This window comes from Caretta caretta, chromosome 3, assembly GCF_965140235.1.
Source record: "Caretta caretta isolate rCarCar2 chromosome 3, rCarCar1.hap1, whole genome shotgun sequence".
NCBI classification, from domain to species: domain Eukaryota; kingdom Metazoa; phylum Chordata; order Testudines; family Cheloniidae; genus Caretta; species Caretta caretta.
In genome coordinates this window covers 137,195,533-137,220,324 of record NC_134208.1, presented here as the reverse complement: position 1 = coordinate 137,220,324, position 24,792 = coordinate 137,195,533, and the positions used below count along the sequence as shown (strand labels likewise).

General features: G+C 42.1%; 1 protein-coding gene across 19 annotated transcripts in view; it reads right to left on the bottom strand.

Moving 5' to 3' along the window:
* RYR2 (ryanodine receptor 2) overlaps window positions 1-24,792 on the bottom strand; it is a 719,935-nt gene that overhangs the window by 32,335 nt on the left and 662,808 nt on the right. For all 19 annotated transcript variants that reach the window (XM_075126918.1, XM_075126917.1, XM_075126921.1 and 16 more), the window contains 2 exons: window positions 19,095-19,137; window positions 17,086-17,219 (listed from right to left, as the gene is read on the bottom strand). In XM_075126918.1, coding sequence (XP_074983019.1) covers window positions 17,086-17,219; window positions 19,095-19,137 — 177 coding nt within the window. The remainder of the gene's footprint in view (window positions 1-17,085; window positions 17,220-19,094; window positions 19,138-24,792) is intronic.

Below are 24,792 nucleotides of genomic sequence, written 5' to 3'. Positions count from 1 at the left end.
GTTCAAAGCTGTTCAACTGTTATACAACCTGGTCTCTTGCAGTTTCCAGACCATGAACTGCAAGGTGACACTCCGACCCTAAACTGGATGAAGAAATGGGAACAGTAGAGCCAAAAGGTACTGCCACCGTCTGAGGACAATGTATTTAGGAATAACTCTCTTCACTGAGTGAAGATGATACAACAATATACCATGGATACTAATGGAAACTTAACTTTGACTGTAGAAGCTGCATTCTTAGATTCACAAAAGGGGTGACAACGATACAGGAAGGCCATCAGAACCCATATTGTTATTTAAGATCTGACTATTCCTACTGGTTGCCCTATTGCCTTGACAATGGCTTTTCTTAAGCTTTCAAGTTATCTTGCTGAAGGAAAGCAGAATTCACTTTAGAGTCTATAATTGCTTCCAGAAAAGTTAATACTTGTGTTGTTTATCCTGATATCTAATTTCCTGAATAGAGACTAGGTATGTGTAGGATATGGATTAGTCTTTGAGCCAAACAAGCTCTGATGATATAGATGTCAAAATAAGGGCATACCAGGAGCTCAATATGGTAAAGATAAACTCTTTTCAATCCCAGTCACTTTGGGTTGGATTTTAACCTTACAATCTAGCCCAATTAAGGGGCAGCATTTAGTTGAGCAGGAGCAGGGCACAAACCGGACTGAGATACAAATTCCTAATCATTCCCTGCTTTTCTCTTGCTTGGGGCAGGAGGTGGCATGGGGTGGAGTAAGCTGTGCCATTCCACTTTCCACTCATTCCATTTTGCATCAGTTCAGCTGTACAAAGCCCCACCCACTCCCTGTCAAACTCTGCAGGAGTGGAAGTAGGAGCCTAGTGGCAAGATGGGCAGCCTGAATAAGGGAGTAAGCAGCTCCTTACATCCCCCTTATTTTTCTGCATGGGCATGCACCCACAGAGGGCATGCACTCATTCGTGAGGCCAAGGTAAAAATTGAGGCTCTGCAGATATACTTAACGAAAAGGAGCTGTTGCCCAGTTAGAACATAGGAAACCTACTGTGTGAATCCTAAAGGTCAGGAGAACTGAACCAGTCCTAAAGGAGGGGATTATGCAGACCCTAGAAGCACCATTCAGAACTGGATGCTTCTGATAACTTAGGCCTGGTCTACACTGGGGGTTGGAGGGATTGATCTAAGTTATGCAACTTCAGCTATGTGAATAACATAGCTGAAGTCGACGTACTTAGATCTACTTACCGGGGTGTCTTCACTGCAGTGAGTCAACTGCTGACACACCCCTGTCAACTCCACCTGTGCCTCTTGCCCCAGTGGAGTACCGAGTCGATGGGAGAGCGCTCAGCGGTCGATCAATCATGTCTTCACTAGATGCGATAAATCGACCCCTGCTGGATCGACCATTCCAGGGGGAAGTGTAGACATGCACTTAGTGAGTACACCTCTCAAAATGCCCCTCATTTTAGTCCCAAAGTTACCTCTATTTCAGAAAAAAATGGTGTCCTCTCACTTTTCATGTTGACATTTTTTTAAAATCAAAAGTAAAGAATCAAGCAACAGAGGTTACAAAAGCATTATTTACACTACATAAACGAATCCTACAGCATTTTAGTTTATTGAGTGAATAATTTGGTTTCTCTCATTTTGGGTCTTCTTTTGCAAACTGCACCCCACATTTGGGCCTTGGCAGGTCAAGAGGCATTCTCTTGAATCCCGGAGGATCTGGTATTGTATGAAGACCCAGTTTCGGAGGATAAGAAAAGTAACGGCAGTAAAAACTTCCATTGCTTCAAGTCTTGTGTCCGTCTACTCTTCCTGCCTTGGATGTATCACTGGATTAACAGATACTAGAGACTTTTCATGAGGAGAAGAAAACGCAGTCACCTTCTTGAGGTGCATGGGAGAAAGACTAAGTGGAGACCAAGTAAGATCTTTCTGTCCGCTACCGACTTGGAAAGTCAATAGAGCTTTTTGGGTTCTGGATTAGGGTGGTTACTCTTTTTGGTTTGTGTTAGGGATGACCTATTTGTGCTTAATGGTTGTATGTTGTCATAAATATAAAGGGAAGGGTAAACCCCTTTAAAATCCCTCCGGGCCAGAGGAAAAATCCTCTCACCTGTAAAGGGTTAAGAAGCTAAAGGTAACTTCGCTGGCACCTGACCAAAATGACCAATGAGGAGACAAGATACTTTCAAAAACTGGGAGGAGGGAGAGAAACAAAGGGTCTGTGTCTGTCTGGGTGATGCTTTTCCCGGGAATAGACCAGGAATGGAGTCTTAGAACTTTAGTAAGTAATCTAGCTAGGTATGTGTTAGATTATGATTTCTTTAAATGGCTGAGAAAAGAACTGTGCTGAATAGAATGACTATTCCTGTCTGTGTGTCTTTTTTGTAACTTAAGGTTTTGTCTAGAGGGATTCTCTATGTTTTGAATCTAATTACCCTGTAAGGTATCTACCATCCTGATTTTACAGAGGTTATTTCTTTACTTCTATTAAAAGTCTTCTTGTAAGAAAACTGAATGCTTTTTTCATTGTTCTCAGATCCAAGGGTTTGGGTCTGTGGTCACCTATGCAAATTGGTGAGGATTTTTACCAAACCTTCCCCAGGAAGTGGGGTACAAGGGTTGGGAGGATTTTGGGGGGAAAGACATGTCCAAACTACGTTTCCCAGTCAACCCAGTTAGAGTTTGGTGGTGGCAGTGGAGATCCAGGGACAAAGAATAAAATTAATTTGTACCTTGGGGAAGTTTTAACCTGAGCTGGTGAAAGTAAGCTTAGGAGGTTTTCATGCAGGTCCCCACATCTGTACCCTAGAGTTCAGAGTGGGGGAGGAACCTTGACACGGTGGCAGAGTGGTGGGATTAACCTGAAATCATTTTGAGATCAATTTGAGATTTTTTGAACCAGAAAAACAGATTTTAAAAAGGAAAAACATTTTTTTCCTTTGAGGCTGCAGGAAAGGAGGTCCAACTGAAAGCAGCTAGTTTTTTCTATGCTTTGGGGCCAGAGCAGAGACAAAAGGGGATTATCTTTGTGAATTGCAGGTTTTCTTTGCCAAGAGGCAGGGTACTTAACTCCTGCAGGGAAATTCACAGTCTTCCAAACCAGACTTTTTTTTCCCCCTAAAAGTAAACGGGGGGGGGGGGGTGTTCTACCCATTTGCCTGGAGACAAAAGTGGGAAGAGGTTTTTTTTAGGATTTTGATTTTTTTTTTGTTTTACAAGGAGCACAGGTTTGAAAAGGAATTTTTTTTTCCTTTGGGCTGCTGATAAGCAGGTTTCCAAGTAGTTGGAGGTTTTTTGCTTTGATTTGAGGCCAGAGCAGAGACAAAGGGAATTGTCTTTTTCTGTAGGCTGACAATCACTATCAGAGAATAGGTATCCTATTCCAGCATAGCAAAATTTTACAGCCAAGTTTTTTTTGTTTTATTTCTAAACCTCGGGTGTAAAGTTAATTAAAAACAAAGAGGTTAGGACGACAGGATCCACGGCTCAACAAGAGCTGGAATTAGTCAGATTTCAGGCTGAGGAAAAACAAAAGGAACATGAAAGACAGACAGAACTCATGCAGCTGGAGAAGGAGGTACAGGAGGCTGCCCACAGGAGGGAAATGGAGGCGAGGAAGCATGAGGAGGAGGAGAAGGAAAAAGAGAGGAAGCATGTGGAGGAGGAGAAGGAAAAAGAGAGGAAGCATGCACTGGAGATGGAGAAGGTAAAGGCTCAGCAGAATATACCAACAAACCCTAGCAATCCTTCTCCAGGTACCACTCCCCATCCCAGAAAGTTCCCCACCTACAAGGCAGGCAATGATACTGAGGCCTTCTTAGAAAACTTTGAAAGGGCCTGCCTTGGGTACAGCATCTCTACCGACCAATACATGGTAGAGCTGAGGCCGCAGCTCAGTGGACCCTTAGCTGAGGTGGCGGCTGAAATGCCCAAAAGAACACATGAACAAGTATGAACTGTTTAAATCCAAGGTGAGAGTCAGAATGGGGATAACACCCGAGCATTCTTGTCAGAGGTTCAGAGCCCTAAGGTGGAAACCAGACGTGTCATTTACCCGACATGCCTACCACATTGTGAAACATTGGGATGCCTGGATATCAGGAGGAAGTGTTGAATCTCCAGTAAAATTGCCCTTCCTAATGCAAATGGAACAATTCTTAGAGGGTGTTCCTGAGGAAATAGAAAGATACATCCTAGATGGGAAGCCCAAAACTGTAATTGAGGCAGGAGAGATTGGAACCAGATGGGTGGAGGTGGCAGAGAAGAAGAAAACTGGTCACAGTTGGAGCGGAGACCAGAAGGGACAACCCCAGACCACACCCTATTACCGGGGGCCGCCCAAAGCCCCACCTACCTCCCAAAGAACCCTCCAGACCCCTTATCGTCCCACCACCCCGTTCTCCAGCAACCCTCCTCGCCCCAGTGACCCGTCAGCTGGACGATGTTTTAAATGTAACGAGCTGGGGCATGTAAAGGCCAACTGCCCCAAGAACCCCAACAGATTACAGTTCATTGCACCGGAATCACACCAGAGGTCCGCAGGCCCAGATACCTCCCAGATACCCTTGGAGCAGAGGGAAACTGTGAGTGTGGGCGGGAAGAAGGTCACCGCGTGGAGGGACACCGGAGCACAAGTGTCAGCTATCCATGCTTCCTTCATGGACCCCAATTTAATCAACCCAGAGATCCAAGTGACGATTCAACTCTTCAAGTCCAACTCTTTCGATTTGCCTACAGCCAAGTTGCCTGTCCAGTACCAGGGCTGGTCAGAAACGTGGACTTTTGCAGTCTATGATGATTATCCCATCCCCATGCTGTTGGGGGAAGACTTGGCCAATCATGTGAAGAGGGCCAAGAGAGTGGGAATGGTCACCCGCAGCCAGGCTAAACAAGCCGTGAGGCCTAGCTCTGTTCCGGAAACTTCTATCAGGACCCGGTCAGAGGTGATGGACCCGGACCCCAGGCCAATGTCTGTAACAGCAGTAGTGGATCTAGTCCCAGAGACCCAGACGGAACCAGTCCCAGAACCGGAACCAGCCGAACAACCAACACCAGACCCATTGCCAGCACTGAATCCAGTACTTGCAACCTCAACACCAGAGGGCCCCACCGAACCTGAACCGGCAGCAGCCCATAACCCTACACAAGAGGCTTAGCCAGAGCCTGAACCCCAACATAGTGTCCCAGCGGAGAGCGGTTCACAGTCAACGGAAACAGCCCTCTCCCCTACATCGCTTCCAGAGGGACCAAGCATAGGTCCACAATCCAATGAGTAACTGATGTCTCCAGTGTCAAGGGAACAGTTCCAGACTGAACAGGAAGCAGATGAAAGCCTCCAGAGAGCTTGGACGGCAGCACGGAGCAACCCACCGCCTCTCAGCTCTGCTGTAGAAAGAGGACTTTTATACAAGGAAACTCTTTCTGGTGGACACTAGGAAGACTGGCATCCTCAGAGACAGTTGGTAGTTCCAACTAAATACCGGGCCAAGCTCTTGAGCGTAGCCCACGATCACCCTAGTGGCCATGCTGGGGTGAACAGGACCAAAGACCGTTTGGGGGGGTCATTCCACTGGGAGGGAATGGGCAAGGATGTTTCTACCTATGTCCAGCCTTGTGAAGTATGCCAAAGAGTGGGAAAACCCCAAGACCAGGTCAAAGCCCCTCTCCAGCCACTCCCTATCATTGAAGTTCCATTTCAGCGAGTAGCTGTGGATATTCTGGGTCCTTTTCCGAAAAAGACACCCAGAGAAAAGCAATACATACTGACTTTCATGGATTTTGCCACCCGATGGCCGGAAGCAGTAGCTTTAAGCAACACCAGGGCTAAAAGTGTGTGCCAGGCACTAGCAGACATTTTTGCCAGGGTAGGTTGGCCCTCCGACATCCTCACAGATGCAGGGACTAATTTCCTGGCAGGAACTATGGAAAACCTTTGGGAAGCTCATGGGGTAAATCACTTGGTTGCCACTCCTTACCACCATCAAACAAATGGCATGGTGGAGAAGTTTAATGGAACTTTGGGGGCCATGATATGTAAATTCGTAAATGAGCACTCCAATGATTGGGACCTAGTGTTGCAGCAGTTGCTCTTTGCCTACAGAGCTGTACCACATCCCAGTTTAGGGTTTTCCCCATTTGAACTTGTATATGGCCGTGAGGTTAAGGGGCCATTACAGTTGGTGAAGCAGCAATGGGAGGGATTTACACCTTCTCCAGGAACTAACATTCTGGACTTTGTAACCAACCTACAAAACACCCTCTGAACCTCTTTAGCCCTTGCTAAAGAAAACTTACAGGATGCTCAAAAAGAGCAAAAAGCCTGGTATGATAAACATGCCAGAGAGCGTTCCTTCGAAGTAGGAGACCAGGTCATGGTCTTAAAGGCGCTCCAGGCCCATAAAATGGAAGCATCGTGGGAAGGACCATTCATGGTCTAAGAGTGCCTGGGAGCTGTTAATTATCTCATAGCATTCCCCACCTCCAGCCGAAAGCCTAAGGTGTACCATATTAATTCTCTAAAGCCCTTTTATTCCAGAGAATTAAAGGTTTGTCAGTTTACAGCCCAGGGAGGAGACAACGCTGAGTGGCCTGAAGGTGTCTACTATGAAGGGAAAAGTGCTGGTGGCGTGGAAGAGGTGAACATCTCCATGACCCTTGGGCGTATGCAGCGACAGCAGATCCAGGAGCTGTGCGCTAGCTACACGCCAACGTTCTCAGCCACCCCAGGCTGACTGAACGGGCATACCACTCCATTGACACAGGTAATGCTCACCCAATTAGAGCCCAAACTTACCAGGTGTCTCCTCAAGCTAAAATTGCTATAGAACGGGAGATCCAGGATATGTTACAGATGGGTGTAATCCACCCCTCTGGAAGTGCATGGGCATCTCCAGTGGTTCTAGTTCCCAAACCAGATGGGGAAATACGTTTTTGCGTGGACTACCGTAAGCTAAATGCTGTAACTCGCCCAGACAACTATCCAATGCCACGCACAGATGAACTATAAGAGAAACTGGGATGGGCCCAGTTCATCTCTACCTTGGACTTAACCAAGGGGTACTGGCAGGTACCGCTAGATGAATCTGCCAAGGAAAGGTCAGCCTTCACCACACATCTCGGGCTGTATGAATTTAATGTACTCCCTTTCGGCTGCAAAATGAACCCGCCACCTTCCAAAGACTTGTAGATGGTCTCCTAGTGGGATTAGGAGAATATGCAGTCACCTACCTTGACGATGTGGCCGTATTTTCGGATTCCTGGGCGGACCACCTGGAACATCTACACAAAGTCCTTGAGTGCATAAGGGAGGCAGGACTAACTGTTAAGGCTAAGAAGTGTCAAATAGGCCTAAACAGAGTGACTTACCTTGGACACCAGGTGGGTCAAGGAACTATCAGCCCCCTACAGGCCAAAGTGGATGCTATCCAAAAGTGGCCTGTCCCAAAGTCAAAGAAACAGGTTCAATCCTTCTTAGGGTTGGCCGGTTATTACAGACGATTTGTACCGCAATACAGCCAAATCGCCACCCCACTGACAGACCTAACCAAAAAGAAACAGCCAAATGCTGTTCAGTGGACCGAAAAGTGTCAGAATGCCTTTAACAAGCTTAAAGTGACACTCATGTCTGACCCTGTACTAAGAGCCCCAGACTTTGACAAACCGTTTCTAGTAACCACAGATGCGTCTGAGCGTGGTGTGGGAGCAGTTTTAATGCAGAAAGGACCTGATCAAGAATTCCACCCTGTAGTGTTTCTCAGCAAAAAACTGTCTGAGAGGGAAAGCAACTGGTCAGTCAGTGAAAAAGAATGTTACGCCATTGTCTACGCTCTGGAAAAGCTACGCCCATATGTTTGAGGACAGCGTTTCCACCTGCAAACTGACCATGCTGCACTACAGTGGCTTCATACCACCATGGGAAATAACAAAAAACTTATTCGGTGGAGTTTATCTCTCCAAGATTTTGATTTCGACGTCCAACACATCTCAGGAGCTTCTAACAAAGTGGCTGATGCACTCTCCTGTGAAAGTTTCCCAGAATCAACTGGTTACAATCGTCCTTGAGATGTGGAAAATATTGTTAGTCTTTATGTACTTGGTAGTATATTTAGAGGTGCATGTGTCTTATTAACTCTGTTTTTCCTAGAGCTCCAGGAAGAAATCCCAGCCAGCGTTTCACCCTAGCTGAGATTTGGGGGGTGTGTCTAAATATAAAGGGAAGGGTGAACCCCTTTAAAATCCCTCCTGGCCAGAGGAAAAATCCTCTCACCTGTAAAGGGTTAAGAAGCTAAAGGTAACCTCGTTGGCACCTGACCAAAATGACCAATGAGGAGACAAGATACTTTCAAAAGCTGGGAGGAGGGAGAGAAACAAAGGGTCTGTGTCTGTCTGTATGCTGCTTTTGCCGGAAATAGACCAGGAATGGAGTCTTAGAACTTTAGTAAGTAATCTAGCTAGGTATGTGTTAGATTATGATTTCTTTAAATGGCTGAGAAAAGAATTGTGCTGAATAGAATGACTATTCCTGTCTGTGTGTCTTTTTTGTAACTTAAGGTTTTGCCTAGAGGGATTCTCTATGTTTTGAATCTAATTACCCTGTAAGGTATCTACCATCCTGATTTTACAGAGGTGATTCCTTTACTTCTATTAAAAGTCTTCTTGTAAGAAAACTGAATGCTTTTTCATTGTTCTCAGATGCAAGGGTTTGGGTCTTTTGTCACTTATGCAAATTACTGAGGATTTTTACCAAACCTTCCCCAGGAAGTGGGGTGCAAGGGTTGGGAGGATTTTGGGGGGAAAGACGTGTCCAAACTACGTTTCCCAGTCAACCCAGTTAGAGTTTGGTGGTGGCAGTGGAGATCCAGGGACAAAGGATAAAATTAATTTGTACCTTGGGGAAGTTTTAACCTAAGCTGGTGAAAGTAAGCTTAGGAGGTTTTCATGCAGGTCCCCACATCTGTACCCTAGAGTTCAGAGTGGGGGAGGAACCTTGACATATGTACATTTGGGAACATATTTGGTTGTTCCCAGTCTTTCATTCCTGCACTTCTACACTTTTGTTATGGTAACAATTAAAACACCTTATATTTTATAAAACAGATTAAGAACTAGTTCTTCTCCAGAACTTTGCTTTTCTAAGAACCATTGCCACCACATTATCTAATAATTTCCATAATTAAAGAGTGAAATGGCATTATGAAATGATGGAGAAAATAGTTCTAAAATCCTCTCAAATACAGAAAAGTAGAAACTAAGACTGGTTGTGATGGTGAATTTTTAAAATTTTCAGAATGCTTATATTGGTGGCTAGTATGCAAATATCACCTGAATGATTAACTGCTTTAAAATAGTTGCAGGATTTCTAAGACACAATGTATAACTGAAGTATCAGGGGGTAGCCATGTTAGTCTGTATCCACAAAAACAACAAGGAGTCCGGTGGCACCTTAAAAACTAACAGATTTATTTGAGTATAAGCTTTTGTGGGTAAAAACTTCACTTCTTCAGATCAACACATGCACAAATCTACAACTCCATTAAGAAAAAAGTTAAGTCTGGCGCTTTTACCTTAGTTTCAAGTGAACATTTGCCTAAACACTATGGAACACAAAACCACTATGGCAACAGAGAGCCAAGTCTGCAATAGCTGGGATGTCACAGGTCATAGTACTGATGAACTTGCAGAGTCGTGCCATAACAGTTGTACAGAACTTGCCTGCACTATGTTTGGCAACCACCTGTGCTATTTCTCCATCACCTTCAAAAGCACCAGTATAATCAGAGTTTCTTTAAAGGTCCATTTCATTCAGCTACTACATGCAAAAGGTTTTTCTTTTCCAAATACTACATTTTTTTTCCTCCTCAGGAGGTCTACTGATGCTGTAATGTTAATTGGAATTATAACTCTGAACTTTTCAGCCTGAAACATCTTAATGTGCATAAATAAAAACTGTTCAAAGCACCTACAGGGAAGCACCAATTGAAGAATAACTATCAAGTTAAAAAAAACTTTTCATCTTTTAACATTTTCCTAGAATGCTGTCCAAATCAAAACTGTGAAGAGCCATTTTCAATCAGCAAGGCATATACATTAACTTTTTTCACAGGTGCAGTCATTTTCTGTTTAGTGGAAAGCATGTTGGTGGTGGTTTACATATAAATAAAACTGATATGAATTTAAAAAAAAACAACACAAGTATGTAGGGACAAAATTAGAAAGGCCAAGGCACGCAATGAGATTAAACTAGCTAGGAACATAAAGAGTAACAAGAAAGCATTTTACAAATACATTAGAAACAAGAGAAAGATCAAGGACAGGTAGACCCATTACTCAATGAGGAGGGAAAGACAAAAAGAGAAAACACAGCAATGTCCGAAGTGTTAAATGTCTTTTTTTTCAGTTTTCCCCAAAAAGGTTAGTAGTGATTGGACAACTAACACAGCAAACATGCATGTAAATGGGTAGGCTCAAATAAGGAAAGAACAACTTCAAAATTACTCAGACAAGTTTAGATATCTTCAAGTTGGCAGGGCCAGATGAAAGACAACCTAGAACATTTAAGAACTGGCTGAAGAGATCTCTGAGCTTGAGAGATCTCTGAGCCTAATATCCTTCTCTGAAAAGATACCAAGCCTTGTGATGGGGAGAAGCAGTAGATGTGATATATATCAACTTTAGTAAGGCTTTTGCTACTGTCTCACATGACCTTCCCATTAATAAACTAGAGAAATATAGCCTAGATGAACCTACGATAAGGTGGGTACACAACTGGTTAGAAAACAATACTCAATGGTTATCAACGGTTCACAGTCAAGATGGAAGGGCACGTGGAGTCCTGCGAAAATCGGTTGTGGGTCTGGTTCTATGCAATATCTTCATAAATGATTTGGATAAAGGCATATAGGGTACATTTATAAAGTTTGTGGATGAAATAAAGTTGGGAGGGATTGCAAGCACTTTGGAAGACAGGATTAGAATTCAAAATGATCTTGACAAACTGCAGAAATGGTCTGAAATAAATAGGATGAAATTCAGTAAGGACACATTTTTTTGTCTAAACTAAGAAAACATAAGAACAGCCATACTGGGTCAGACCAATGGTCCATCTAGCCCAGTATCCTGTCTTCTGACAGTGGCCAATGCCAAATGCTTCAGAGGAAATGAACATAACAGGAAATCATCAAGTGATCCATCCTGTTGTCCACTACCAGCTTCTGGCAAACAGAGGCTAGGGACACTCAGAGTATAGTGTTGCATCCCTGCCCATCCTGACTAATACACATCGATGGACTTATCCTTTATGAACTTATCTTGTTCTTTTTCAAACCCTGTTATAGTTTTGATCTTCACAACATCTCCTGGCAAAGAGTTCCACACGTTAACTGTGCATTGAGTGAAGTACTTTCTTTTGTTTATTTTAAACCTGCTGCCTACTAATTTCATTGCATGACCCCTATTCTTCTGTTATGTGAAGGAGTAAATAACATTTTCTTTCACTTTCTCCACACTTTCTCCACACCAGTTAAGACTTCATAGACCCCCCTTAGTCTTCTCTTTTCCAAGCTGAAAAGTCCCAGTCTTTTTAATCTCTCCTCATAAGGAAGCTGTTCCATACCGCGAATGATTTTTGTTGTCCTTCTCTGTACCTTTTCCAATTGCAATATCTCCTTTTGGAGATGCGGCAACAGGATCTCCACATAGTATTCAAGATGTGGGTGCACCATAGAAGTATATAGAGGCAATATGATATTTTCTGTCTTACTTCTATCCCTTTCCTAATGGTTCCTAACATTCTGTTAGGTTTTTGACTGCCACTGCACACTGAGTAGATGTTTTCAGAGAACTATCCACAATGACTCTAATCTCTTTCTTGAGTGGTGACAGTTAATTTAAACCCCATCATTTGTATGTATAGTTGGGATTATGTTTTCCAATGTGTATTACTTTTCATTTATCAATATTGAATTTCATTTGCCATTTTGTTGCCCAGTTACCTTTGTAATGCTTCGCAGTGTGCTTTGGATTTAACTATCTTGAATAAGTTTGTATTGTCTGCAAAATTTGCCACCTCACTGTTTACCCCTTCTTCCAGATCACTTATGAATATGTTGAACAGCAGTGGGCCTAGTACAGACCCCTGGGGACACCACTATTTATCTCTCTCCATTCTGAAAACTGGCTATTTATTCCTACTCTTTGTTTCCTATCATTTAACCAGTTATTGATCCATGAGAGGTCTTTCCTTCTTATCCCATGACTGCTTATTTTCCCTAAGAGCCTATGGTAAGGGACCTCGTCAAAGGCTTTCTGGAAGTCTAAGTACACTGTAGCCACTGGATCACCTTTTTCCACGTGTTTGTTGACCCCTCAAAGAATTTTAATAGATTGGTGAGGCATGATTTCCTTTTACAAAAGCCACGTTGACTGTTCCCCGACAAATCGTGTTCATCTATATGTTGGACAGCTGTTCTTTACTATGGTTTCAACCAATTTGCCTGATACTGAATTTGGGCTTACCTCCTGTAACTGCCGGGATCACCTCTGAAACCTTTTTTAAAATTGGCATCACATTAGTTATTCCCCAGTCACCTGGTACAAAAGCTGATGTAAGTGATAGGTTACAGGAAAAATCAATTGCACAAACAGAAAATGAGAAATGATTGCCAAGGGAAGAGTACTACCGAAGAGAACCTGGAGGTTATAGTGGATCAGAAACCAAAGGTAGGTCAACAATGTAATACCATTGCAAAAAAAAAGCAATCCTCTGGGATGTATTGGCAGGAGTGTTATAAGAAAAACACAAGAAGAAATTCATCCACTCTACCGAGCACTGATAAGGCCTCAGCTGGAATATTGTGTTCTGTTCTCAGCACCACACTTCAGCAAAGATGTGGACAAACAGGACAAATTCCAGAGGAGAGCAATAAAAATTATTAAAGGTCGAGAAAACATGACCTATGAGAAAAGACTGAAAAAACTGGGTTTGTTTAGTCTGGAGAAGAGAAGACTGAGGGGAGAACATGATAAAAGTCTTCAAGTACGTAAGAGGTTGTTATAAAGATCAGGGTGATAAATTGTTCTCCTTAACCTCTGAGAACAGTACAAGAAGGAATAGACTTAAATTGCTGCAAGGGAGATTTAGGCTAGACATTAGAAAAAACTTTCTAACTATATGGGTAATTAAGCACTAGAACAAATTACATAGGGAGGCTGTGGAATCTCCGTCATGGCAGGTTTATAAAAACAGGTTAAATCAGGAGCCCCATATCCTTCATAAAAATGGAGGGTGCATGAGGCCCCACCGCTTTTGTGGCCCCACGTGTTCCCCCGTGGCCCTACCCCCCATCAGGCCAGAAGCCGGGTGAGGTAAGAGAAACCCAGGGGTCCCGGGCCACTGTGGGGAGCCCTGGACCATCCACCCAACTTGGGCAGGCGGCCCAAAAGCATCCCCAGGCCCATGTCCCACCCACCCTCCCCCTGGGATGCACCACTCAGAGCAGGTGGAGGGTTTGGGACACCCCACAGTGGCCCAGGTCCCCTGGGCTGCTCTTACCTTGGCCTGGCTGCTGCTCTGAGGCCTCTGAGGCTCCACCCTCTGGCCAGGCCAGAAGCTGGAGCCTGGGGCACTGTGGGGTGCCCCGGACCCTTCACCTGGCCTGGCTGCGGGGCCCAAGAGCAGCCCTCAGGCCATTTCTCCACCACTTGGGGCTCTTTCCTTCTGGCCTGGTTGGGGGGCAGGGCCTCGGGTGAAAGAGGAGGGGCAGGGGCCTATCCCACCTCCCCTTTCCTCCCCACGGTTTCGGCACCACTGGGTTAGACAAACACCTGCCAGGCACGGTCTAGATAATATTAGTCCTGCCTCACTGGAAAGGGACTGGACTAGATGACTTATTGGAGTCCCTTCCAATCTTATATTCCTCTGTTTCTATAAGTGGTAACTAGATACAGCAAGATACAGCCTGAAATCCATGTTGATATTCTTTGCTCTGCTAGTCCATGAACAGTCTAGGTTTTTCCTAAAGGGTTTTGTTCTCTGAAGGCAGAACAGCAATGCTCAACATACATCCAGAGAATGACAGGTTTCAGAGTAGCAGCCGTGTTAGTCTGTATTCACAAAAAGAAAAGGAGTGCTTGTGGCACCTTAGAGACTAACAAATTTATTTGAGCATAAGCTTTCATGAGCTACAGCATCTGATGAAGTGAGCTGTAGCTCACGAAAGCTTATGCTCAAATAAATGTGTTATCCAGAGAATGGAATCTCTGGTCTTTACTGATAATAAAAGTTTAAGAAGTATGGGCTGGATGAATGGATTATAAGGTGGATAGAAAGTTGGCTAGATTGTCTCGCTCAACGGGTAGTGATCAATGGCTCCATGTCTAGTTGGCAGCCGGTATCAAGTGGAGTGCCCCAAGGGTCGGTCCTCAGGCCGGTTTAGTTCAATATCTTCATAAACGATCTGGAGGATGGTGTGGATTGCACCCTCAGCAAGTTTGCAGATGACACTAAACTGGGAGGAGAGGTAGATACACTGGAGGGTAGGGATAGGATACAGAGAGCCCTAGACAAATTAGAGGATTGGGCCAAAAGAAATCTGATGAGGTTCAACAAGGACAAATGCAGAGTCCTGCACTTAGGACGGAAGAATCCCATGCACCGCTACAGACTAGGGACCGAATGGCTCGGCAGCAGTTCTGCAGAAAAGGACCTAGGGGTTACAGTGAACGAGAAGCTGGATATGAGTCAACGGTGTGCCCTTGTTGCCAAGAAGGCCAATGGCATTTTGGGATGTATAGGTAGGGGCATTGCCAGCAGATCGAGGGACGTGATTGTTCCCCTCTATTCGACATTGGTGAGGCCTCGTCTGGAGTACTGTGTCCAGTTTTGGGCCCCACACTACAAGAAGGATGTGGAAAAATTGGAAAGAGTCCAGCGGAGGGCAACAAAAATGATTAGGGGACTGGAACACATGACTTATGAGGAGAAGCTGAGGGAACTGGGATTGTTTAGTCTGCAGAAGAGAAGAATGAGGGGGGATTTGATAGCTGCTTTCAACTACCTGAAAGGGAGTTCCAAAGAGGATGGATCTAGACTGTTCTCAGTGGTAGCTGATGACAGAACAAGAAGTAATGGTCTCAAGTTGCAGTGGGGGAGGTTTAGGTTGGATATTAGGAAAATCTTTTTCACTAGGAGGGTGGTGAAGCACTGGAATGCGTTACCTAGGGAGGTGGTGGAATCTCCTTCCTTAGAAGTCTTTAAGGTCAGGTTTGACAAAGCCCTGGCTGGGATGATTTAGTTGGGGATTGATCCTGCTTTGAGCAGGGGGTTGGACTAGATGACCTCCTGAGGTCCCTTCCAACCCTGATATTCTATGATTCTATGATAATTTGAGGTTCAGGAAAAATTCAGGTAAGTGTACAGTCTGATTTATGTGGAAGTCAGAGACTACTCTGGGGATGAACTTAGGGTACAGTCACTATGAAACTATCCTGATGGAATACAAAGTTGTGGGTTAGCCATAAGGGCCCACCTTACTCTTCTAGCCAATGTCATGACCACTAAGAAGGTAACTTTGATAGACAAATGGTAAAGTGAGCATGTTACTAGTGGTATCAACAAACAACTACAACCTATATTTGATGGTGACCTCCTCCTGAAAGAAATTTTTCCTAACCACCCCCTGCCCCATTTCTGGCCTTCAAACAACCCCCCCCCCCAACTTCTCCAAGCTCATCATCAGAAGCAAGATCCCCACAGACCAAGATAACAATCTGTAACCTCACTAATCCCCTCTTTGTCCTATGACTCCAGAGGTGTTAACAGGCCACTCTACCTTGAATGGTCCCTTACAATATGTGCTAAAAGAAAAGGAGTACTTGTAGCACCTTAGAGACTTACCAATTTATTTGAGCATGAGCTTTCGTGAGCTACAGCTCACTTCATCAGATGTATACCGTGGAAACTGCAGCAGACTTTATATACACACAGAGATCATGAAACAATGTTTCATGAAACAAGTCTGCTGCAGTTTCCACAGTATACATCTGATGAAGTGAGCTGTAGCTCACGAAAGCTCATGCTCAAATAAATTGGTTAGTCTCTAAGGTGCTACAAGTACTCCTTTTCTTTTTGCGAATACAGACTAGCACGGCTGTTACTCTGAAACCTGTCAATATGTGCTAACTACTTCTGCTAAACAATTCATTCCACCTTGCATTTTGCTGGTATGCTGGGAGTTCCTTTCCCAGACCAGAAGAAGAGCTCTGTGTGGCTCAAAAGCTTGTCTCTCTCATCAACAGAAGATGGTCCAATATATTACCTTACCCACCTTGTCTCTCTAACATCCTGGGACTGACACGGCTACAACTACATTGCGTAAAACAAATGAAGTAAAGTTTCTAAGACTACACATCTAATTTTCTAAATTATACAGGATTCATGGCATTAACCACACGTAATTTCTTTTCACTTGTTTTTAAAATCGGAATGTATGATGTACCACAGTGTCCATTTTTTCTGGCTGATTAATATTGCATGGAACCATCAAACGAAGATAATAAAACTTCCAGCACTGCTGTCATTAGGTCTTATTAAAATAATGGCAATATTATGCATTCAAACACTAATATAACAAAATAAATCCACAGCCCTAAAATAATTTGCTGTCCTATGACTTCTCTGTCTACCGTATCTCTCTAACTTCTGTTTGTCCATGACATTCACTAAATCATAAAATCAAGAACATTTATCATGTACAGAATAAGTACAGCATAGGTGCAGACTCATTTTCCTTCGGAGTGCTCCACCCCCCTCCGCCTGAAGCCTCGCCCCTCGACCCCGCTCTCGCTCTGCCCCCACCTCTCGAGGCCCCCATCCACCTGCTGTCCTCCCTGAGCCGCCAAACAGCTGATTGGGGGCAGCGCTGAACAGCTGTGGGTGGTGGGTGCTGAGAACCTGCTATTTTTTTCCCTGGGTGCTCCAGTCCCACAGCACCCACAGAGTCAGCACCTATGAAGCGCAGCCACAACATTCAAAGCTAAATAACAAAATTCAAATCATTGGTTTTAATTTATACACAAAAACAGAAGGAAGTACTTACACAGCAGATAAGGAGCTATCTTTCTTTGGTTTCTTTTTTTCTCGGGCATCGCTAAAATCCAGAGCAGCCTTGTCCATTCCTAGTAACTCACTGATTCTGTCCCGGCCATAGAACTCCCCATATTTATCCATAACCTAAAGATTAGAGGAATGTTCAATACAATCAGTTGGGTGGGAGCATGGTAATGTTTTCATTATTATTTTTTTTTACATCTTATTAAACTAGATATAATTGTTTCCATCTTAAAATAAGTTACTCTAAATATGCTTATACAGCTGGTTGCAAAAACAATTAATTTATAATTTTTTTCAACCAAAAAGGGGACAATAATTTTTGCACAAATGTTCACAATTTTTTCAATCAGCTCTAATGTTTAATTATATAAACACATTTAATATACTTTTAATAATGTGTACAAAATATGTATTATACATACACATGTATCAAACAAAAAACCTCATTAACAGGACTTACAGTTGAAAATGAGTTTCAGTGAAATCCAGCTAACACCCAAAAATATTATTACGTCTATGCTCACATAGATTCTGCCCCTTTCACAAAATAGCTGCAAATATTAAAATAGCTGGACATGAACAATTACGGGATGTAACCAGTTCCCCATCACTTCCGAATACTTTATTTCTCACTCTTATCGCACAGGATTTACTTATTTTTAACCTTTACACAAATATACCCAAAGGAAAAAACTACAGACTACAGGCACATAACTGAATAAGAAATAGTATTGTATAGTCTCCTAATAATTTGTGGTTTAGACCTTGGTGGATATTTTTTGTGCATTTTAAGGTCTTTTTTTTTTGTACATGCATAAAAACAGCTCTGCATGATTGTGATTAAGGCAGTATCCTGGGGAGCAGAAAAGTGTGTGAAACAAAGAACCCTTCCTTAACACCACATTTTGCCTCTTTAAGACACGTCTGTTCAGAGTATTTCTCTACCCCAGCATACTAAACCAGGCATTCTACAATCTGATTGAAAACATAATCCTTTCTTTTTCCCCTCAGCTTTCCATTGGCTACTTTTTAATACATTTTCATTTATGAGCCCCTGATTAGCCTTCCCAGACAACTTTAGTGCAGACTTTTGCTATCTATCTATCTCCCAACAACCTTCAAATGTACAAATGGCATCTTCCTCAGCAAGGCTAACAAAACATAATTTTTTAGCCAAGGTAATAATTATTACAAGCCAAAAAAGTGAGAAATATTTTAAAAGTCAATTTCTGATAAATTTTCAATAAAAAACATTATTTCTCTGAAATCAGTGGAGTCACACCATCATGAAGCCTGTGTGACAGACATGAAACTGATCCAACAACTTTAAAACTCCTTTTTTGATCTTTATCAAACTCCTTAGAAAGATTTTTTTCCTGTGAGGATATTGTGATCTATAAAATTATCAGGAAGATCAGGGTTTTTTGGTGGGAACTGGAGAAGTGGCTGACAGTAATATTTATAAGAAATTAGCATCAATGTCCATATTTAAGCAGCTATCACAACTCCTTAATATTATCTATCTGTTGATGGATAATCTATAAATAGGTAGATATGTATGTACACACACACAAAACATACGGTTGCGTGTATGTAATATACACACATACAAAATTTCACACGCATCTTACATTTCTGATTTTTATTTAAAAAGGCAAATAGACTCATCGACTTATAGACTAAGGTCGTAAGGGACCATCATGATCTGTAAATTATGTGGAACACATTTTCTAAATTAATTGCCCAACCTGTATGCAAAAAATGTGTAACTACATATACAAAGTGGGTAAGAAATTTAAAATAGTGTAGAATGGTAGACACTGTAATCTACAGTGCATAAGCATTTTATATATATATATATATATATATATATATATATATTTTAGAGAAATGTACCATCTTCTATTACAACAAAAATCAGCACAAAATTCCAATAAACTTAAAAAAAATGAAAATAAATAATAAAGCCTATTGAAAAACAATATAAAGCATTACCTTTCTTTTAACAAACTTGTCCCAATAGTTGTTAGGAAAAGATCTGAAAAAGACAGAGGAGAAAATATACTTTGGAGGATTATTAGTGGACCGAGAAGTATAAAAAAATAACAAGAGAGAGAAAATACACACACATTGGTCTGGTCTTGCAATCCACAGACAGGCAATTCCTGTTGAAGGCAGTTAAGTTCTCCTATGTAGGGGCTCCAGAAACATTGTTGGAAAGTGATGTAGAATTCCTATATCTGCAGGGTTAACCTAAATCAAATACAGAGCGTACCTAGCTGGCAATTAAAATGTTGCCATAAAAATGATGGTGGCATTCGCCCTGTCTAATGTGTAGAGTTTATAAGGCTTGATCTTTCCCCATCAACATCCACATTAAGCCATTAGAGAACACTGCGATATGCTATGGGCTCACTTATCATCATTATTTTTATCTATTATTTGTACTACCATAGCACCCCAGTCATGGATCAGGCACTGTACAAACACTGAACAAAAAGATAGCTTTGCAGATGTTTATGGGGGCAGGAGGATCTTCTCCTAAGCATGAGGGGCAGCATGAGAGAAAGGACAAAGTTGCTTGTTTCAAAATTTTAAAAGTGGGAAATAGAGGTCTGATTAGAGTGGGAACTGACATTTCAGTATTGAATGACAGATGACAGGAATGTAAAGGATTGATGGTAAAGAGTCTTAAAAGTGAGGACCAGCAGCTTCTCTTTGATGTGAAAGAGAAGGGGGAGCCAGTAGAGGGATTCAAAGAGAAGGGTGACATGGCCAATGCAACAGCACAAGAGAATTATCCTTGCCAAATCATATATAAGCGGGGCAAGACTGCATTTGTCAAGTCCAGAGAAAAGGCTGTTGCAAATACTGAGATGTGAGATGAAAGCTTGAACAAGAGTTTCAGTTGCGTAAATGGATAAGAAAAGCCATATCTTACATATGTTATGCAGAAAGAATCAACAAGATGCAGACATCCTGGATGTGAGGACCTAAAGAGAGGTCCAAATCAAAGATTATGCCCAGGTTATGGGCTGGGGTGACAGACGAGGAGTGCTGTTGTCCATGGCTAGACATCAACTAAGATATCCTGAAAGAAACCAGTGAAGAGAGAGAAGTGGCGGAGGGGAGGGTCTGAGGAGACTAAGGTAGCAAAAAGGTGGCTGGAATTGTAGACATGTAATTCAATTAAGTTGAAGAAGTAGAGTTGTTTAGCTAGGAAGATGGCAGAACTGAGAGGAGGGAATGAATTTGTAGTGGAGGAAGTAAGTATGGTCACAAGATTTCTGCCAGTGATGGTCTGTGGGAACAGGAGTGAAGGACATCCTTCACATGTAAATGAAACACAGCTACACTAAATGCATCTGCTTCATCTGGAACAGAAATTTTTTTCACCACAAATATCATAGATCACTTCTAATTCAGGATACAAGTCAGAAGAGGAATGCACTTTGTAAATCTAGCAGAAATCATAACTGTCCCCTCAATCTAGGGCCTCAGCACATCACCTTGTCAATCAGTGGGCAATCTTTGATTAATATTCAATTCAGTTCTCTGTCTGTCTATGTATACATGCATTTATAGGGTCAATTACTGTAGTATCTAGGTGACAAATACAAGAATTTAAGCTTCAGCATTCACTGTGCAGGGCTGCATGCTCACCTAACCTGCTGATGATGTTGTATGCCATGCGATGTCTTTTCTTTTGGGTGGAAATCTACTGGGAGTGGAAAGTAATTTGGTTCATGATAGAGTTGGGTTAAATGATGAGAGTGCAATGCTCTGAAGGAAGAAAGGTCAACCTGAAGTAGGAAGTTTCACAGTTAGACTTTTTCTCTGAAAATTACTGGTATCTAGATCAGATTAGCCTTGTTTTGGATACCAGCAACTTCAGTGTACCTGCTGATGGCAATATTTGTTGAATGGAAGAGGGAGAGGTGATCCATTAGGCAGTTTATCCTTCCCCCACAAGAGACTTAAAGATGAGAACTAAGAAAAGTAACTATAAGAAAATAAAACAATATATAACAAATGGGAAAAGGGGTAAACTGATAGCAACGAATATAAATTAGAAGCTAGCAATTGTAGAAAATTGATAAGGGAAGGAAAAAGACACAGAGAAATCAATGACCATCAAAAGCTGGGAATGGGTGACAGGGGATTGATCACTTGATGATTACCTGTTCTGTTCATTCCTTCTGGGGCACCTGGCATTGGCCACTGTTGGAAGACATGATACTGGGCTAGATGGACCTTTGGTCTGACTCAGTATGGCCATTCTTATGTTCTTATGTTCAGAGCAAGAAAAATAAGAAGTTTAAGTATATTAGGAACAAAAATGAGCCTAACAATGATACTGATCCATTGCTCTATGGAAATGGTTGAATTGTCAATAATATTATTAAAAAAGTCAGATGTTTTGAATAAATATTTCTGATTTGTGTTTGGGAAAAAGCCAGATTATGTATTCAGACCATAAGATGATGATGACGACATACTTTCCATTCCAATGGTAACACAGGAGGATACTAAACAGCAACTACCAATGTTAGACATTTTTAAGTCAGCAGAACCAGATAGCTTGCATCCAACAGGTTTAGAATAACTGGCTGAAGAGCTCTCTGGACTGCTAATGGTCATTTTCAATGAGTCTTTGTACACTGAGGAAGTTCCAAAGGACTGTAGGAAAGCTAATGTTGTGCCAATATTTAAAAAGGGTAAGCAGGTAATTATAGACCTGTCAGTCTGATATCAATTCCAGGCAAAATACTGGAATGGCTAATATGGAACTTGATTAGTACAGGATTAAAGGAGGGTGACAGAATCAATGCCAATCCAAGATGGGACTGGTTCTTGACCCTGTGCTATTTAACATTTTTATCAATGACCTGGAATAAAACACAAAATTATCACTGATAAAGTCTGAAAATGACACAAGGATTGGGGGAGTCATAAATAATGAAGAAGACAGGTCACTAACTCAGAGAATCTGGATTGTCAGGTAAGCTCAGTGCAAATAAACGATATGCATTTAAATATGGTCAAAGGTAAAGTCATACCTCTAGGAACAAAGCCTGCAAGCTCTACTTACAGGATGGGGGCTCTATCATGGGAAGCAATGACTGTGAAAAAGACTTCAGGCTTATGGTGGATAATCAGCTGAACATGAGCTCCTAGAGTGATGATGTGGCCAAAACGGCTAATATAATTCTTGGATGTATAAACAGGGGGATATCAATTAGGAATAGAAAGATAATATTACTTCTGCATTTGGCACTGGTTGAACTGCAACTGGAACACTGTCCAATTTTGGTGTTCACAGTTCAAGAAGGAAGCTGAAAGATTATGGGAGTTCAGTGAAAAGCCACAAATCAGTAAAGATTTGGAAAACACGTCTTATAGTGAAAAAGTAGAAGAAATCAATCTATTTAGTTTAGCAAAGAGATGGTTCTGAGTTGACTCCATCACAGTCTATGGGTGTGTCTACTTGTGATAAAAAAAATTAAATAATCGGCAGCACTGAGTTTCAGAGCCAGGTCAGCTGACTTGGGCTCACAGGGTCAGGCTGTAAAGCTAGAAAACTGTAGTGTAGACATTTGGACTCAGGTTGGAGCCCAGGTGCTGAAACCCCACGAGGGGGGAAAGGTCTCAGAGCCCAGGCTCCAGCCCAAGGTCAAATGTCTACACTGCAATTTTATAGCCTCGGAGTCTGAGCCCCGTGAGCTCAAGTCAGCTGACCCAGGCCAGACACAGCCATGCCACAGATCTTTTATTGCACTGTAGACGTATCTTATAAGTACCTACACGGGGAATAGTAATTTGATAATAGAGGACTCTTCGATCTAGCAGACAGAGATATAAAATGATCTTATAGCTGGACGCTGAAGCTAGGCAAATTCAGACTCAAAATAAGGCACAGAATTTTAACAAGGTTTGGGACAACCCATTAGGGTTGTGGTGGATCCTCCACTGGAAATTTTAAATCAAGACTGGAGTTTTTTTCTAAAAGACAAGCAAGTCTTTAAACAGAAATAAATAAATTCAAGGAAGTCCTTGGCCTGTGTTATGCAGGAGGTCAAACTAGATGATCACAATGATCACCTCTGGCCTCACAATTTATTAATAAGATCTTGAACTGGACATGATACTCAATGGGGAAACCAGCATACTAGGAAGAGCACTAGCATGACATTTTCTCAGTTACTTTTATGCTTAGGAGACAGAAAGCTGTATTTTGGACTAATTGCCATGTCAATGCAGCTTCCGACAGCCCTAGGAAACAGGTATTGCAGCAGTGCAACTTTGAGTTAGCCCAGGGGGTGATCTCTGTGATCAAGTTAACCAGGAGTGGGCTTCGTTTTCTTCTTAACTGGTGGTATAAAAACAAGTTCCCAGCCTCTTTATCAATTTGGAGTAATTCTGGTGTAAAACTAGGTTAAGTGTGCCTTAACATCTGAGCATTTACGCCACAGTACTTGGACTAGTGTTCTCAACTGAGGGGACTGTCACAGCCATGAGCCTCTGCTAGATCTTTGAAATAATTTCACCTACCCACTAACTTTGTCTTCCTCATCCACTTAGATGACTAGTTGCAGCAGTGGACAGAAACACTTTTCCACCTCTCACAAGCAAGAAGACTGAAGACTTTGTTATTGATCTATGTCTGTGTTACTTCCATGCTGGATTACTGTAATAAGTTCTACATAGCAGAATCATAGAGTCACAGAACTGGAAGAGACCTCGAGAGGTCATCTAGTCCAGTCCCCTGCACTCAAGGCAGGACTAAGTATTATTTTCAAATGCCTGTCCTCTGAGTGAGATGACACACAGGAATATATTACTTCAAGTCCCTGTGTGCTGCACATGGCTCCCATTTCATTTTAAGTATTTGGCTCTCATTTTCAAAGCCCATAATGAAACAAGGGGCCCAACCACCTCAAGAACTGCCCTTTCTTTGCTAAGACCTTCCCCTCAATAAAGGTAGCAATAAACTAACAGGTAAGCTCTCTCTTTCTCTCTGAAAAAAAATAACACAACAAACCCACAAAGGAACAGAGAAGAGAGTCCTACTTGGATGACAAAGGGAATTTTAATTCTTCCATTGATGGCTACGTATCACAATGATCAGCACACTACAAATAGATACATCACTGTATCTAACTTTCTGTTTACCACCATTCATCTTTCTATTTTCATATCTCTCAATTCCTTTTTCCTGTTATCTTCCCTTTCCCCCCATGTCATCCTCTTTCTGGACCCTTTTTAAATGTATTTTTCCCTTTGCTCACCTCTTCTCTTCACTCTTCCCTGCTTTTATATATTTTTCCCTTTCTTGTATCTCCCTACCACTTCCTTTCTTTTATTTTCTTTCATTCTTGACCTGCAGACTATAGAACACTCTGTAACCTAACAAGAGCCAGAAACTACTCTTCAGTTCTGGAGAGAGGCAGGCCACAGCAGAGGAAGCTCTGTAGCTTTTTAATAATGTCTGAACAATTTTATTATATCTGAGTTTTCCAGATACTGTATATGTCTTCAAGTGTTATTCTTATTCAGTTAAACAATGCAAATAAAGTTGCTATGTTAAAACCATTTAATTATCTTTTCAAAAAACATAACAAGAAAATCAAGTATTCTGAGAAAGCAACATCTGTTTCTATTTCTCACTCTTCTTACTCTGCACAGCAGTACA